Source organism: Mus pahari, chromosome 12, assembly GCF_900095145.1.
Source record: "Mus pahari chromosome 12, PAHARI_EIJ_v1.1, whole genome shotgun sequence".
Lineage (NCBI taxonomy): Eukaryota > Metazoa > Chordata > Mammalia > Rodentia > Muridae > Mus > Mus pahari.
The window spans coordinates 1,299,731-1,314,508 of NC_034601.1; the positions used below are offsets into that span (position 1 = coordinate 1,299,731).

Sequence of the window (14,778 nt, forward strand, 5' to 3'; positions counted from 1 at the left end):
AGTAGCGGAAGTGGGTGGATAGGGGAGCAGGGGGGTGGGGGAGATATAGGGAACTTTCGGGATAGCATTTGAAATGTAAATAAAGAAAATAATTTAAAAAATTAAAAAAAAAAAAAAAAGAAAAGAAAAGAAAGGGGGCAGGGTATATCTGCATTGTGAAGGCCAACATACTATGTAAACTGAAACCCGGAAGAACACTCTGTCACATAAACTCCTGAATGTGTGAAGCAATTTGTAAGGACTTTTCAGAAGAAAAAAAAAAATCACTTTTTGAATTTAAAGTAACATTTTTCTTTAAACAATAATAAGTACAGAAACAACTGCTTAAAGAAACCAAATTACCTAGCCAGGCAATCATCCTGTATTGAGGAGAAAGCTATACAAATCACTGTAAATTCAATTCAATACACATTCTTCCTTCAGTATAACTTTTTTTTTTTTTTTTGGTTTTTCGAGACAGGGTTTCTCTGTGTAGCCCTCGCTGTCCTGGAACTCACTCTGTAGACCAGGCTGGCCTCGAACTCAGAAATCCGCCTGCCTCTGCCTCCCAAGTGCTGGGTCAGTATAACTTTTTAAAGTTTGCTTTCTGTAAAGTCAAACTCTCAAAGTAATGGTCCTAGGTTCTTCCAGTTCAGCACAGACTGGGAAATAAAGCTTTGTACTGCAATGACACAGTTAAGTTACTTTGTTTTACAAATGAGAACAGGATTAAACAACACTTTTACCAAATAACACCTTAGCTTTCAATGTACCTCAGACTACACTACATGGTCATTAAAACAAAATCAGATGGGCATGTAGCTCAGTGGTCAACGGCTTGTCTAAAATGGGCAAGGCTCTGGGTTCTATCTCCAAGGCCACAGAACATTTGTAAAAACTGATGAGAGAGAAAACATGAGCGCACATGATATAAACAGGAACAGTGTGCCTACCACACGTACAGAGTTATGAACGCTAGTTCTTACCTGAAGGAAATCATCATTGGCCTCAGAGTAATTTTTTGCTAGATAAGAACACCACCTTTTATTTAAGCATAAAGCCAGAGTGAGGTACCATTTTTCACACTGTAGCAAGCCTGAGAATACTCATAAAGCAGCTGAGGCTCAGGGGAACACCCAAAAGCAACATGGAGCTCCCAGGAACAATTACTCACTGATCTTCTGTTCCAAAAAACTTCACAAAGAAGCATTTCTTTCCCCGTGGTTTCTTTAAGTCCTTGGGTGGATTAACAATCTGAAGGAAAGAAAGAGAAAAGGTGTGAGGCGAACCAGAAGGCTCCTGGGAAAGTAACTCCCCATGGCTCCAGTGAGGCTGGAAAGCTCAATCTCTGAGAAGGGACAATGTCAAAAAGCAAACCAGGGCTCTATACTTGTCCCAGAGATGGGACTTTGCTATTGTGATATGAAGAAATATGTAAATATTCTTTAAATTCTCCATAGCCAACAGGTAGTTGTCCAACAGATAGTCTTATTGCAATGGCTCATGGCATAAAAACAGTTAAAACTAACAGCAACATCACCCCTCCCACCATGTGATGTGATTAATAAAGAAACAGAAAATATTCTTTACAATACTTTCGTTGTGGGTAGCAAGAGTTAAGGCAGGAAGCAGTGAAAATAAGGGACCACCGAGGCACAGGAAATACCATATTGCAAAGAGTCTTCAGACATTTCCTGGATTCTTAGCAAGACAAAACAGAACATTTGGAAAGCTATGATGGACCACCTCTTGAAAAATCTGGAATGCCATCTTCTGCAGAGATGCACTGGAGCAGCACATATGGTAACAGGGGAAGATTTAAACTTAGTTGGGACAAAAATACTTTAGCTTTTCACTAACCTACATTTAGACTTCCCTCTTCCTGAAGAATCCGTTTCTTCTTCCTTAGATTTTAGCATGCTACATTTTGATTACAATTGATTTCCAAGATTAAAAAAAAAACCCAACCAATTTCACAAGCCATCTGACTGAAGTGATTACCTCATATTAAACACTCTGGTTTATGCTATAACTTTCAAAACCGACTGATAACTGGAGGCAAAACACTACATTTTATCAGAATGAGCCCATTTTAAGTCAGTGTTAGAGAACGGAGGAAACTCAACATGCTATCCCACTCCCTTAGCTTCAGTTGCCTTCTTTTAAAAGCGGCAATGCACTCACCTTTCCTGGCCAGGGAGGATACCGGCCCAGTTTCCCCCTAGAGAAAATAATACAAACAGTCAGAACTTGCCCTGGAAAAGCCAGTCCATCTCCTTCAGCCCACTCAACAAGCAATCTATGCGCCTAACTCTAGGCTGGCACTCTCAAGGGCCAGAACAAAAGCAGGCAAACCACAGTTCTTAATGGGTTTGCCACAGCTGGGCTCAGGGCCCTCACATATGACATTCAGAACTGGATGTAAATGTGCCTGAGATCTGTGCACTCTTCCCAAGAAAGAACATAGAAAAACAAAACCATCAGGAGTCACTGGCCTGGTACCTCCCAGGGACAGTGTTGGAAACTTCTCTCTGTAAACACAGACTTCCCTAAGACTGATTTAATTCACCCTATGATCGGCTTTCCTTTGACAAATGATCATGGAAACCTTCCTCTAGGTCGGGGAAACTACGCAGTTCCAAGGAGACAATGGTCACTCTTGGTTTGGGTTGTTGTAGGGGACACAAGGAACAGAACGAGAGGCACTGGTCACCGCCTAGCCATCATTTACAAAGGAGAAGTCGCCCTCCCCTCGGTTTCTTCATGGGGCAGCGCCGAGCAGTCGGATTTCGCCACTTGGAACCAAGCCTCGTGCCCACGTCTGTCCCAACCGAACGCGGGTATGGACGGCTCTGTCTCTAGCAAGGTATCCGCTCCAGCTATGAGAAGAGCTCCGGAGACACCCTGGGACTCCACGCCACGCCAGAGTTCTCTGCAGTGGCAGCTGGAGCCCGGGTTCTAGAGCCGTAACCCTCCCCCGGGATGGCCTCGGGGTTCAGGGCAGGGACCGCCGCGGCCCCTCTCGGCCTCGGTCCCCCGGGGACCGGACAGCCTCTTCCGCTCAAGCGTCGTTCACACCGCGGCGGCACCTCCTCTTCCCCACTCTCCGGCGTCCGGAGCGCATAATAAAACTACTCCTGAGCCAGCCGGCAACCCTGCGAGCAGGAAAAGCAGCTTCGCTGGATCTTTCGTTCATCGCTGGTCGCCAGGACTCACCACACCAAGTCGCCGAGCCGCAGACTCACAGCCGCCATCTTACCACCCAACCACCGCCGCCGCACGGGCAGCCGGGAACTTCAGGTCGCCGCGGCACCGCCCATTGGAGTGGGCTTGACCACGTGACAGTGCTTGCTGTCATCCGCCGAGCGGATGCGCTGACGTCACCGCGCCGAGGCCGTCCATTGGACTGCTCGGAGGCACGTGACTTGAGCGCCGCGCTCTCGGCGCGTCGAAGCCCAGAGACTCCAAGCTCCCGCTCCCCCCCCCCCTCCGGCTCGTGACAACGAAGCATCCGCGGTCCAAAGCAGCGGCGGCGGAGGCGGCGCGGCCGGACTAGCGCGAAAGGGAGCCGACTGTGCTGCCCGCTCGCTTCCGGGACTCTAGACTCATTTCCAGTCTTTCCCGTCGCTTCCGTTACGGCCGTTAGGCAGGCGCGGGCCCCGGGCCGTTCCCGAGCCTGAGGTCCCGGGCGGATGGGTGCTGGAGTCCGGGTGCTGCCCTGACTGACCCTGGCGCGGCCTGGAAGCCGGTCTCGGTCCCAGCCCGGGGCGTCAGAGGCTCCGGTCGCCCGCGAGCCCGCGCTCGGGGCGGGAGCTCCAGACTGCTGAGGAGCGCCCAGCTCGACAGTCGGCTTCCGGAGCGGCGTCCCCGCCGAGCGTCCTCGGCGTCGCCCGACTTGTTTTCTTGGACGTGGACTTGGCACATCTCGGCTCCCCCCGCTGGCTGACGAGAGAAAGCGGCAGTTAGTCGAGCGGCTTCCTTCCCGCGGGCTGGGGACCCGGCCATGGGCCGCCGCGCGGGCCCTCCGCGCGCCCGCCTGCAGCGCTCGGGAGCGGGCCGCTGAGCCGCGCCGCAGCCCGGGGGTCCCGGGCCGGCATGAGGACCACCACGGGGGGACGTCTGCGGCCCGCGTCGGCTCTGGGGACAACGGTGAGCGCCGCGGTCTGGTCCAGCCTCCGGCGTTAGCCTTCGTAAGTAGTGTGACACTTCGCAAGAAGTTTTGACAGCTGGGAGACAGGTGACAGCGTAGTGGGAACTGGTACCTGCCGAGGGGCAGGGCGACTGCCCTAACTTCTGTAGACCGAGCTGAAGCTTGACTTTGAGCAAGAAAGTCTCACTCCCCAGAAAAGGCGGCAGGAGTCTGTGTCAAGGGAGGACTTGACTTACAGCTGTACTTTCTGAAGTCGCCTGCTCCTGCTTGGAAGGTGACGGGTTCACGCCCCTTTCCCCAAAGCAGTGTCCTTGTAGAGGCTTTGGTTGTCAATAGCTCTGGGAGATGGTGTGGTGGAGAAGCTGGGTGGTTGACCCCAGCTTGTTTTTTCTTTGGAAGAAGTACTACAGGTTAGTTGCAGGGACTGTCATTTACCTTGTGTGTTAGTTTAAACACGAACTGACCATTTAAAGCGTATTTAAGATTTCATAAAATTTAACAAATGTTTTTAATTTAGAAATTAGAGTTTTCGAGGAATTTAAGAATATTGTAACGACTTGTCTTTAAATGTAAATCTTTACAACTAGATTTAGAAGCAATCCCATTAAAGTCAGGAAGAGACAAAGGATACATTGTCTAATGTCCTGGAAATTCCAGTTAATGAAATAAGACAGGAGCCCTGTAGTGGTGGCACATGCATTCAGGAGGGAGAGGCAGGTGAATTTCTGAGTTCGAGGCCAGCATGGTCTACAGAGTGAGTTCCAGGACAGCCAGGGCTACACAGAGAAACCCTGTCTCGAAAATCAATAGAGAGAGAGAGAGAGAGAGAGAGAGAGAGAGAGAGAGAGAGAGAGAGAGAGAGAATGGAAGACAGGAAACAAAAATAAATGTAAAATAACCTGTCATTTCTGTAGAACTTTGTCTTGCAAAATAAAAAGGAAAAATCCATTAAATAGGGAAAGAAATTAATGAAAAAATTAGCATACAAGTTTTTCTGTTTTATTGGTAGTCAGTTCAAAAGTAAAATAGTTAAAAAGAATGTATTTTTAATAACAAAAACATTAAACAGTCCTAGGAATACCTGGAAATAGGCTTTTGCATAATATGTTTTTTGTTTTGTTTTGTTTTTCAAGACAGATGTGTAGTCCTGGCTGTCTTGGAGCTTCTTGTGGATCAGGCTGGCTTTGATCTGAGTGCTGGGATTAAAGATCTGTCCACCACCACAAACCCATAATCCCATAATTTGCTTTTTAAATAGAAGAATTTTTTCCTATGTGACATACTAATATTCAACTCATTTGGAGCATTTAAACCCTCCTTTGTGGGTTTTATTTGGAGATAGGCTCTCATGCAATCTAACCCTCCAACTCCTTGTCCAAGAGTTACTTTAAACTTAGGGTCCTCCTGCCTCTGCCTCCACAGCGCTTCTATTATAGCTGTATATTACCATTTCCGTTTTAATTTAACCTCTGTGGGAATTGAACCCAGGGCCTCCAATGTGTAAGGAAAGCATTTGCTGAGCCACACCCCAGACCAATCTTAGCTTTTTTTTTTTTTAACTTTTTTTTTTTTTTTTAAAGATCTTATTTATTTTATTTTACGTATATGAGTAAAAGGTAGCCATCTTCAGACAAACCAGAAGAGGGCATCGGATCGCATTACAGATGTTTTTGAGCTACCATGTGATTCCTGGGGATTGAACTCAGGACCTCAGGAAGAAGAGTCAGTGCTCTTAACCACTGAGCCATCTCTCCAGCCCCCATTCTTTGCTATTTTTAAAACTTGTAAATTTTCATTAGTGTTTTACTTACAAATTTAGGAATTTATATGACAAAAAATTATATGAGGGTCTGTAAGATGGCTCAACAAGTAAGGGTATCTGCCTCCAAGCCTGAAGACCCATGTTCAATCTCTGGAACCCACATGATGAAAGAATCAATTCCTATAAGTTTTCACACACACACATACACAGTCACACACACATGAATGCTTGTGAAAATAAAAATTGCTTAAACTTGAACAAAACTTAGAGACAGCACCAGGTTAAACAGATTAAGGGTTTTTTGTTTTTTGTTTTTTTCGAGACAGGGTTTCTCTGTGTAGCCCTGGCTGTCCTAGAACTCACTTTGTAGACCAGACTGGCCTCAAACTCAGAAATCTGCCTGCCTCTGCCTCCCGAGTGCTGGGATTAAAGGCCTGTGCCACCACACCTGGCTCAGATTAAGTTTTCTTAAACAATCAACTCTTTTAGATCAAGTTAATTAAATTCTCTAACATGTTTTAAACTGTATTTAGTTTTTTTCTTAATTCTCAGATACTTCGTTCTTGATTTGTTTCATATTTCTTTTGTTTGCTTGTTTGTTTCTTCCTTCCAAGACAGGGTTGTTTTTCTGTATATCCCTGGCTGTTCTGGAACTCTGTGGAGACCAGGCTGGCCTCAAGCTCACGGAGCTCCACCTGCCTCTGCCTTCTGAGTGCTGCATGCTGTACCATCTCCCAACTACTTCATAGTTCTAAAGAGGTAAACTGGAAACCTTGTAGGAAGCTCTTTCCAAGATCATAAACAACTCATAAATTAGTTGTATAAATACAACTTACGTTCTTTTGTGGACTTTACAACTTATATTTTCTTAAGCACTGGAATTAAATGTGTAAGTTTAACATGGACTTTAACATATATTGTCTTAAATGTTTCAAATATGCTAGTCCATGAATATGATCATAAAACTTCACCAAAACCTGACTTCTAAGAGTTAATAGGTGGGGCTAGAGAGATGGCTCAGTGGGTAAGAGCACTGACTGCTCTTCTGAAGGTCCTGAGTTCAAATCCTAGCAACCGCTTGGTGGCTCACAACTACCTTTAGAGCTGCAGTGTACTAATATACATAAAATAAATAAATAGATCTTTTTAAAAAATTATTATTTAAAAAAAAAGAGTTAATAGGTGGACTTACTTTGTCCTCTAGTCCTAGCTCCTTGTTGGCTAAGGCTTGCACAGACTTTTGTAGCTGACAAGAACATTGTTACTGGTTATGTGGTTTGGAGTTGTGTTTTCTAAAAACATGAACTGAAATTAATTTTTTACCTTTAAAAAATTTGTATAGACAAAACAACACTTGGATCTGGTTGCCAATTCCTTCATCCAATTGAGTGACTTACTGATCCATTTCTTACAGTAAGACTGTGTTCCTCTCTTAATGGGAGCCTGCATCCCTTGAATTCTCAGTTGAGGTGTGTTTCATAGCCAGTATCCCAGCGCTGCTCCCGGGCCCTGGAAGCTTCGTTTAGGTACTGCGTAGAGCATCTAAGTGTGTGTTGATAAATTCTGCACCGGGCGTCTATTTTACTAGTTTTGTCTTTGCTGTCCAATTAGAATGACTTTTTTTTCCTTCAAGGCAGGGTTTCTCTATGTAGTCCTGGCTACAGGATGCCTGCCTCTACCCTCCGAGTGCTGGAATTAAAAGTGTGCGCCATCACCACTTCTCTGGAATGACTTTTTTTTTTAACTCATTTGTATATTTTTAACTCCCTTAGTATGGTCTTGTATCACTTTTTTATGATAATAACAAAATGAATGGATATTAAATATATGCTAGTATATCTACATATATGTGGAAATAAATCATTCTGAATTCATATTAGTGATTCATTTTTGCAAAGTATAGTCACATTTTGGAGGGGACTTACAAAAATGATTCTAAAATCGATCTGAAATAAGCTAAAATCCAATTACTATTTTTAAAAAGGTAATAAAGACAAATTTTTAATTCAGGATACTAAAAGTAAGAGTTTTCAAGACAGTTCATTACTGAATAAACAATCTCTCAAGTACTTGATTAATTTAACACAGCTTTTATACATGGACCATACATATGAGGCCTGCTTTGTAATTGGTACCGGGAAAACCCAAGTTATAGCCTGTTCTCACAGCATAGAACCCAGTAAGTTCACCATGGATTAGATTTAAAAGTGAAAACTCTTTAATAGACTGACTGGGGGATTTCTTCCATGTGATCTGTTTATAAAGAGCTTTCTAGGCACGTAAGAAATTAGTCACATACAACAAACCCCAAGTTTTGACTGCATTAGTACATAGTCTTTTGCTTGAATTATGTGGTGTGGGATGATTTCTAAAATAGGAAAAATTTGTATTTAAAACTACTTGCTTAAATGGTTTAAAGCAATTATAATTTATCAGTGGATTCTTTTTGACAATGAAATTTTTTAAAAACAGAATAACTGTCAAGGAAATGCCTGTTATTTTGAAAATGTCTATCTTTCTTATTTTGGTTTGACCTGGCCCTTCTTTTCAATGTTAACAGAAACCATGCAGTGACACCTGCTAAGACTTGTTGGTAGCCATGTCGGAGCCCCACAGGGTCCAGTTCACCTCTGTCCCAGGTCCTTTGAATCCTGCATTTTTGAAGAAGTCCAAGAAAGAGGAAGTTGGAGGAACAGAACAGCATCAAGACTGTGAGCCAGCTGCAGCAGCTGTTCGGATTACACTCACTCTCTTTGAACCAGATCACAAACGGTGTCCAGAGTTCTTCTACCCAGAGTTGGTAAAGAATATCCGAGGGAAGGTGAAAGGCATTCATCCTGGAGACAAGGTACATTCTTGTTTCTTTGCAGACCTGACATGAAGCTACCAATATGTTCACGTGGACCTTTATATCAGGGAAGTGAGTGAGGCTAGAGAGGCCTGAGCTGCCCCAAGTTTATTTCACTCACCCAGAGCAAGCACTGGGTGAGAATGAAGAAAATTCTTTTAGGAACCCTTGTGGCTTATGCTAGAGAAAAATATATGGCATATTCAAGCTAGTTTGAATTATGGCTAACTATATAAATTTAAAAAGCAGTACCTTTTTTTGTGCTAATATTTTTATATGACTCACATGAGATCATTGTTTTGATGGTTGCAGTGTTGCATGCTTTCCTGTGTCCACTCTAGTAGAAGGGCAGACAGGAAGATACCCATACTGCTCATCATTGCTGTCTGGCGTAGTTTCTTGTTTTGGATGTATAGAAATCTGCTTCTGCCTGCTTGTTTGCTTTCTTCCTATGCCAAAATTGGCTTTGTGAGCTTCAAGCTGTTCGAAATCAGTTTGGTTTCTTCAAATAATTTTTAACTTTGAATTTTAGTGTTTTCTTTTTCTTTTCTTTCCTTTTTAAATTTTTAAACTTTTATTTATTATGGGGAGAGAGAGAGAGAAAAAACGAGCGTGCTCAAGCGTGTAGCTTGTGGGAGTTAGAGCTTTCCTTCTGTCATGTAGGAGCTGGGAATGACACTCGGTATCAGGATGATAGCAAGCACCAAGAATCTCATGCTACCCATGCTTACCTCACACCAACCTTGATGGTTTTTGTTTTTTTCTTTTCCCCCTTGGCATATTTGTTTTACTTTTCTAGTATGGATCTTTCAAACATGCATATTTTCAAATCTTTGCATATAAATTACCAAGTATGGGTAATATCTATTACCCATTTTCAATTGTTACAGCATTGGCCAGTCATTAACTTTTTAAAGAAGTTGTGTGTGTGTGTGTGTGTGTGTGTGTGTGTGTGTGTGTGTGTGTGTGTTTATATATTTTTGAGATAATGTCTTTCTCGGTTTGTTTTCTATTGCTGTGATAAACGTAGACATCTAAAGCAAGTTGGGAAGGAGGAAAGGGTTATACAGCCTACTACAGTCTATCATGAAGGGGGAAGTTAAGGCAGGAACAAAAGCAGGAGCTATGAAAGAGTGTTGCTTATTGACTTGGTTCTTTTCACTTGCTTAGTTTCCTTCTTGTACAACCCAGGACCACTTGCTCAGGGGTCTCTCTCTATCAAGAGTGTGCCATTCCCACATCAATCATACCAAAAAAATATTCCCACAGACTTGCCTATGGGCCAGTCTGAAGGTTGCATTTTTTCTGTTGAGATTCCTCGTCTAAGATGACTGACTCTAGCTTGTGTCAAACTGGAAAACAAAACAAAACCAACCAACCAACCAAAAAAAAAAAAAAAAAACCCAAGTAGCACACAGTCTTACTATGTAGCCCAGGATGACCTTGAACTTAGGAGTCCTGTGGCAGACTCCTAAATACTGGGTTTACATATTTACACCATTATATCCAACTTAAAAAATCTAAACAAATTTTTCAGTTGTATCATACATACAATTTTAAAAAGTACATAATGATAAAATTTGTGCATTTTTCATATACTTAGCACAGCCATGCAACCTGCACATGGCTCATAAAACATCACATTTACTGGGATACTAGAAACATTTCTACTTGCCTCAAATACTATCCACCTTCCTCACAGGGAACTGCTGTCAATCAAGACCAGTTTTGTATTTCTTTGTATTCGTATGTACATAGCATCATATATTATGAGTAGGAACTAGATGAAGAACATTTGAAGCATTCACTGTATATTAGTATATTGGAAGGCTTGAAAGAGAAGGTAAGTAGGCCCACACTTGTGGCATTTTGATCTCTAGTCGATTTTAGTAGAACAAGGATGAACCAGCACCTGGCTCACAGAGGGGTGGAATGAGGTAATATTGGTAAGTCTCTAGCATAGTGTCCTCGTGTCAAGTAACTCACCCAGCCTGATTGATTTGGGGAGTGTATGGAGGAAGCATATTTAGTTAGAAGGACACCTTTTTTTGAATAAAAATGTGTAGGGTTATGTTTTGTTATATTTGAGGCAGGGTCTCATGTACCATAGACTGGCCTCTTAATTACCATATAGCAATATGCTCTTAAATTCTTTTTTTTTTTTTTTTTTTTTTGGTTTTTTGAGACAGGGTTTCTCTGTGTAGCCCTGACTGTCCTGGAACTCACTTTGTAGACCAGGCTGGCCACGAACTCAGAAATCCACCTGCCTTTTTCTCCAGAGTGCTGGGATTAAAGGCGTGCGCCGCCACGCCTGGCTGCTCTTAAATTCTTAATCCTTCTGCCTCCCAGTGCTGAGATTAAGGTGTATGTCACCACCCGACTAAAATGTGTTTTGTTTATCTTTTAAATTTTATTTTATGAGTGTTTTTTTTCTACATGTATGTCTATTCTCTGTATATGTACCTGGTACCTGTAGAAACTAGGTGTCAGATCCCCTGGAACTGGAGTTATAGATGATGGTGAGCCATCATGTGGGTGCTAGGAATTGAACTCAGGTTTCCTGCAAGAGTAGGCAACATTCTCAAGTACCTGAGCCATCTCTCCTGCTCCATTATTTGCTTTTATGTGTATTAGTGGTTTGTCTTTATGTGTCTGTGCCACATGTGTTACCTGTAGAAGCCAGAAGAGGGAGTTGGATCCTCTGAAGTTACAGATGATTTGAGCTGCTATATGGGTGCTAGGAAGGGAACTCCTGGTCTTCTCCAATGCTTGTAACTGCTGAGCTGTCTGTCTCTCCAGCCCAAATTGTTTGTTGTCTTGATTGATAATCTTAAAGGCACAATGAAATCAGTGCTTCTATACCAAGGGTCATCATGTTGTATAAGTGCAAGTAAACAGGATGAAAACAATAAAATTTGGTCACAATTCCTAGTATAGATAGTGTCCTCATTCTCAAGAGAGAGAGATAGTAGGAGTTGATTAATGTATTTATGGGCTCATACTAAATGGATAAAACAATTGAAATTAGAACTCCACTGCTCTGACTTGTTTTATTTTTGGCAGCTGGGAAAGAGAAGTTCCATATTACTTTCAATATTACAGAAAAATATATGGAATGTACACAGAAAAGTTTGGATCAAGTTTCAAGGGAATCATTCCTTTTCAGTTTTATTGTGTTAAGAGTACAGTCATGTGTGAGGTCCTAGGCACCTACTCACAGTATAATCTGATACATTTGGGTATTAATCCATTGAACATTCTTTACAATATGAAGTGCTGCTGCACAGAGAGGACCATATAGAAGTCAGAAAGACTGTCCCTGCCTCATAGGAATTAACAGTCTTGCAGGTATTTTTAAAAAAATTCCAGGAGCACGGGTAGCAGAAGTTACAATATGTTGAGGTTTAAGCACCAGAGGGTCTTGGCTGAGCTCAGTAATGACCAGCATGATGTGTTTGGACAGAACTGAGTCTTTGGTTCTTGGTAGTAATTGAAAAGATGTGTTGGCTTGGCTTTGAGGGGTTCATGTTAAATTGGGTAGTGCTCAAAAATGTCTTGTTTGTGTGTTTGTTTGTTTGTTTGTTTGAGTCGGGGTTTATTGTGTAACAGTAGTGGACCAGACTGGCTTTGAACTCACAGAGATCTACTTGCCTCTGCCTCCCAAGTGCTAGGACTAAAAGTGTAACCACTGCCGATCCAGAAATGGAATTTCTAAAGGTTAGCCATTTAAGTTGTATGTGATCATTGTAGAAATAGAAGATACAAATAAACAGCACATGTTTTTTTAAAAAAACAGCCCATGGAGAGATAGCTTAGTAGTTAAGAGCAGAGCTCTTTTATAGGACTCAGGTTCCATTTCTGGCACCCATACTGTGGCTCCATACATTTGTAATTCTAGTTCAGGGAATCTGATGTACTCTTCTGACCTCTTTGGGCACTATGCATGTACATACTGCACATATAAACATGTAGGCAAAACATATAAAACCACTTATTTATTATCATAAATGTTTGTACTTTGTATGCACCATAGTATTCCAGTATTTATACACACTAGAAATCATGTAAATCTTTTTGAGTGGGTGGGTTTTATTAGAAAGTAGAATAAAGAAATTTTTTTCTTTTTTGTTTGAGGTTGGAAATCAAGCAGTACTGGCTTTCGGCTTTTTTTTTTTTTTTGGTGCATTGATGTTTTGATTCCTTATATATTTGGGTAATCGTGTCAGATCTTGGAGTTACAGACAGTTGTGAACTGCCGTGTGGTTGTCAGGAATTGAACCCCTATTTTCTGGAAGAACAAACGTTCAGTGCTGTTAACTGCTGGGCCATCTCTCCAGCCCTAGAAGATGATTCTTTTGCTTCTGTTTTCCAAGTGCTGAAATAACAGGAATGTACCTTCATACTTGGCTTAGAGATGTTTATTTTGAAGCAAACTCTATTTTTAGTATTTTATGTGCACTCTGAAGTCTTAGCATATAGATTATAATCACTATTAATATTAAAATTCCTTGCCCAAGAACATGAAAATTAACTTGATTAAAAAATGTAGGAGTCGGGGGCTGAAGAAATGGCTCAGTGGTTAAGAGACTGACTGCTCTTCCAGAGGTCCTGAGTTCAATTCCCAGCAACTACATGGTGGCTCACAACCATCTGTAATGGGATCTGATGCAGTCAGTGCTCTGAACCACTAAGCCATCTCTCCAGCTCCTCTTAAAATGTTTTTAAGTGTCTACAATAAGCATTACAGAAAGAATTGTATTGAACACAGTTCTGTGGACATTATCTTTAGTAAAGACCTTTTGCTCTATTTGAAACTCTAATTTTAGGCCATTATAGATATTTGATCAGGTTTTCTTGAATTGTCTTCTCCCTCTGCTTTCTCTCTTTGATGTATGGTTTTGGGGTTGATCGTGCAAGGACTATAATACTGAACTAGGCCCTTATCCCCTTTTTTCCTTCTGTCTTTTTTTTTTTTTTTAAGATTTATTTACTTTTATTTATATGAGTACACTGTAGCTGTCTTCAGACACACCAGAAGAAGGCATCACATCCCATTACAGATGGTTGTGAGCCACCATGTGATTGCTGGGAATTGAACTCAGGACCTCTGGAAGAACAGTTAGTGCTCTTAACCACTGAGCCATCTCTCTAGCGCCCCCCTCCCCTCCTTTTTTCTTTTTAAGACAAGTTCTTGATGCATTGTCTAGGCTAGCTTTGACCTCACTCTGTAGTCAGGGCTGACTTTGAAATTGAGATCATTGAGCCTCAGCCCTTCTAGTAGCTAGGATTACAATAAATTGATACACTTGGTGAAAATCTGTTTTTTTACACAGTAAAAAATGTTATTCTATCCTGCTATTTCTGAATAATAGTTTTTATTGCATAGTTTATAATTGTTGGGTAGTCATTGAAGGTTATGTAACCAAGACTATGGCTTTTTGTATGTGTGTGTTTTATTTTTTGTGAAATGATCTCTTTCCAGAAAAAAGATGTCTTGGATCCTTTCAATGATGAAGAAAAAGAAAGGCATAAGGTGGAGGTCCTTGCACGGAAATTTGAAGAAAAATATGTAAGATTTCTGTGTTGGGCAAGACAACAGCCTCATCAGTGAGAATAGAATAGTCTCCAGGCATCTCCTGTTCATTTAGTGGGCAGTCAAAAGTGATCTGGAAATAGATGTAGCAGTCAGAGGAAACAGAGTGCAGGTATTAAACCAGTGCATTAAGGTACAGAACTCTTATGTGGTAGGGCAATGTGTGAGTTAAAGGGGTAAATAAGGCCTTAGAGGACCTATTTTGTTACAGAGCAGAAGAATCTGTTTTGTTCTTCTTTCTTAGGCCATTTATGCAGATTAAATCTGCCCTATTTCAATAGTCTTTAGGGGAGGGTTTGGAATATGTGTGTGTGTGTGTGTGTGTGTGTGTGTGTGTGTGTATGTGTGTGTGTGTGAGAGAGAGAGAGAGAGAGAGAGAGAGAGAGAGAGAAGGAGAAAAGAAAAGAGAAAAGAGAGACAGGTTGGTGGGTAGTATGTGTTCTCAT

General features: G+C 41.9%; 1 protein-coding gene across 2 annotated transcripts in view; it reads left to right on the plus strand.

Annotated features, from left to right (window-relative positions):
* The first annotated feature begins 3,445 nt into the window (after positions 1–3,445).
* Positions 3,446–14,778, plus strand: part of Ubn1 (ubinuclein 1) — a 34,776-nt gene continuing 23,443 nt past the window's right edge. For both annotated transcript variants that reach the window (XM_029544385.1, XM_029544384.1), the window contains exons 1-3: positions 3,446–4,169; positions 8,452–8,739; positions 14,222–14,308. In XM_029544385.1, the coding sequence (XP_029400245.1) occupies positions 8,491–8,739; positions 14,222–14,308 (336 nt within the window). In that variant the 5' untranslated portion in view covers positions 3,446–4,169; positions 8,452–8,490. The remainder of the gene's footprint in view (positions 4,170–8,451; positions 8,740–14,221; positions 14,309–14,778) is intronic.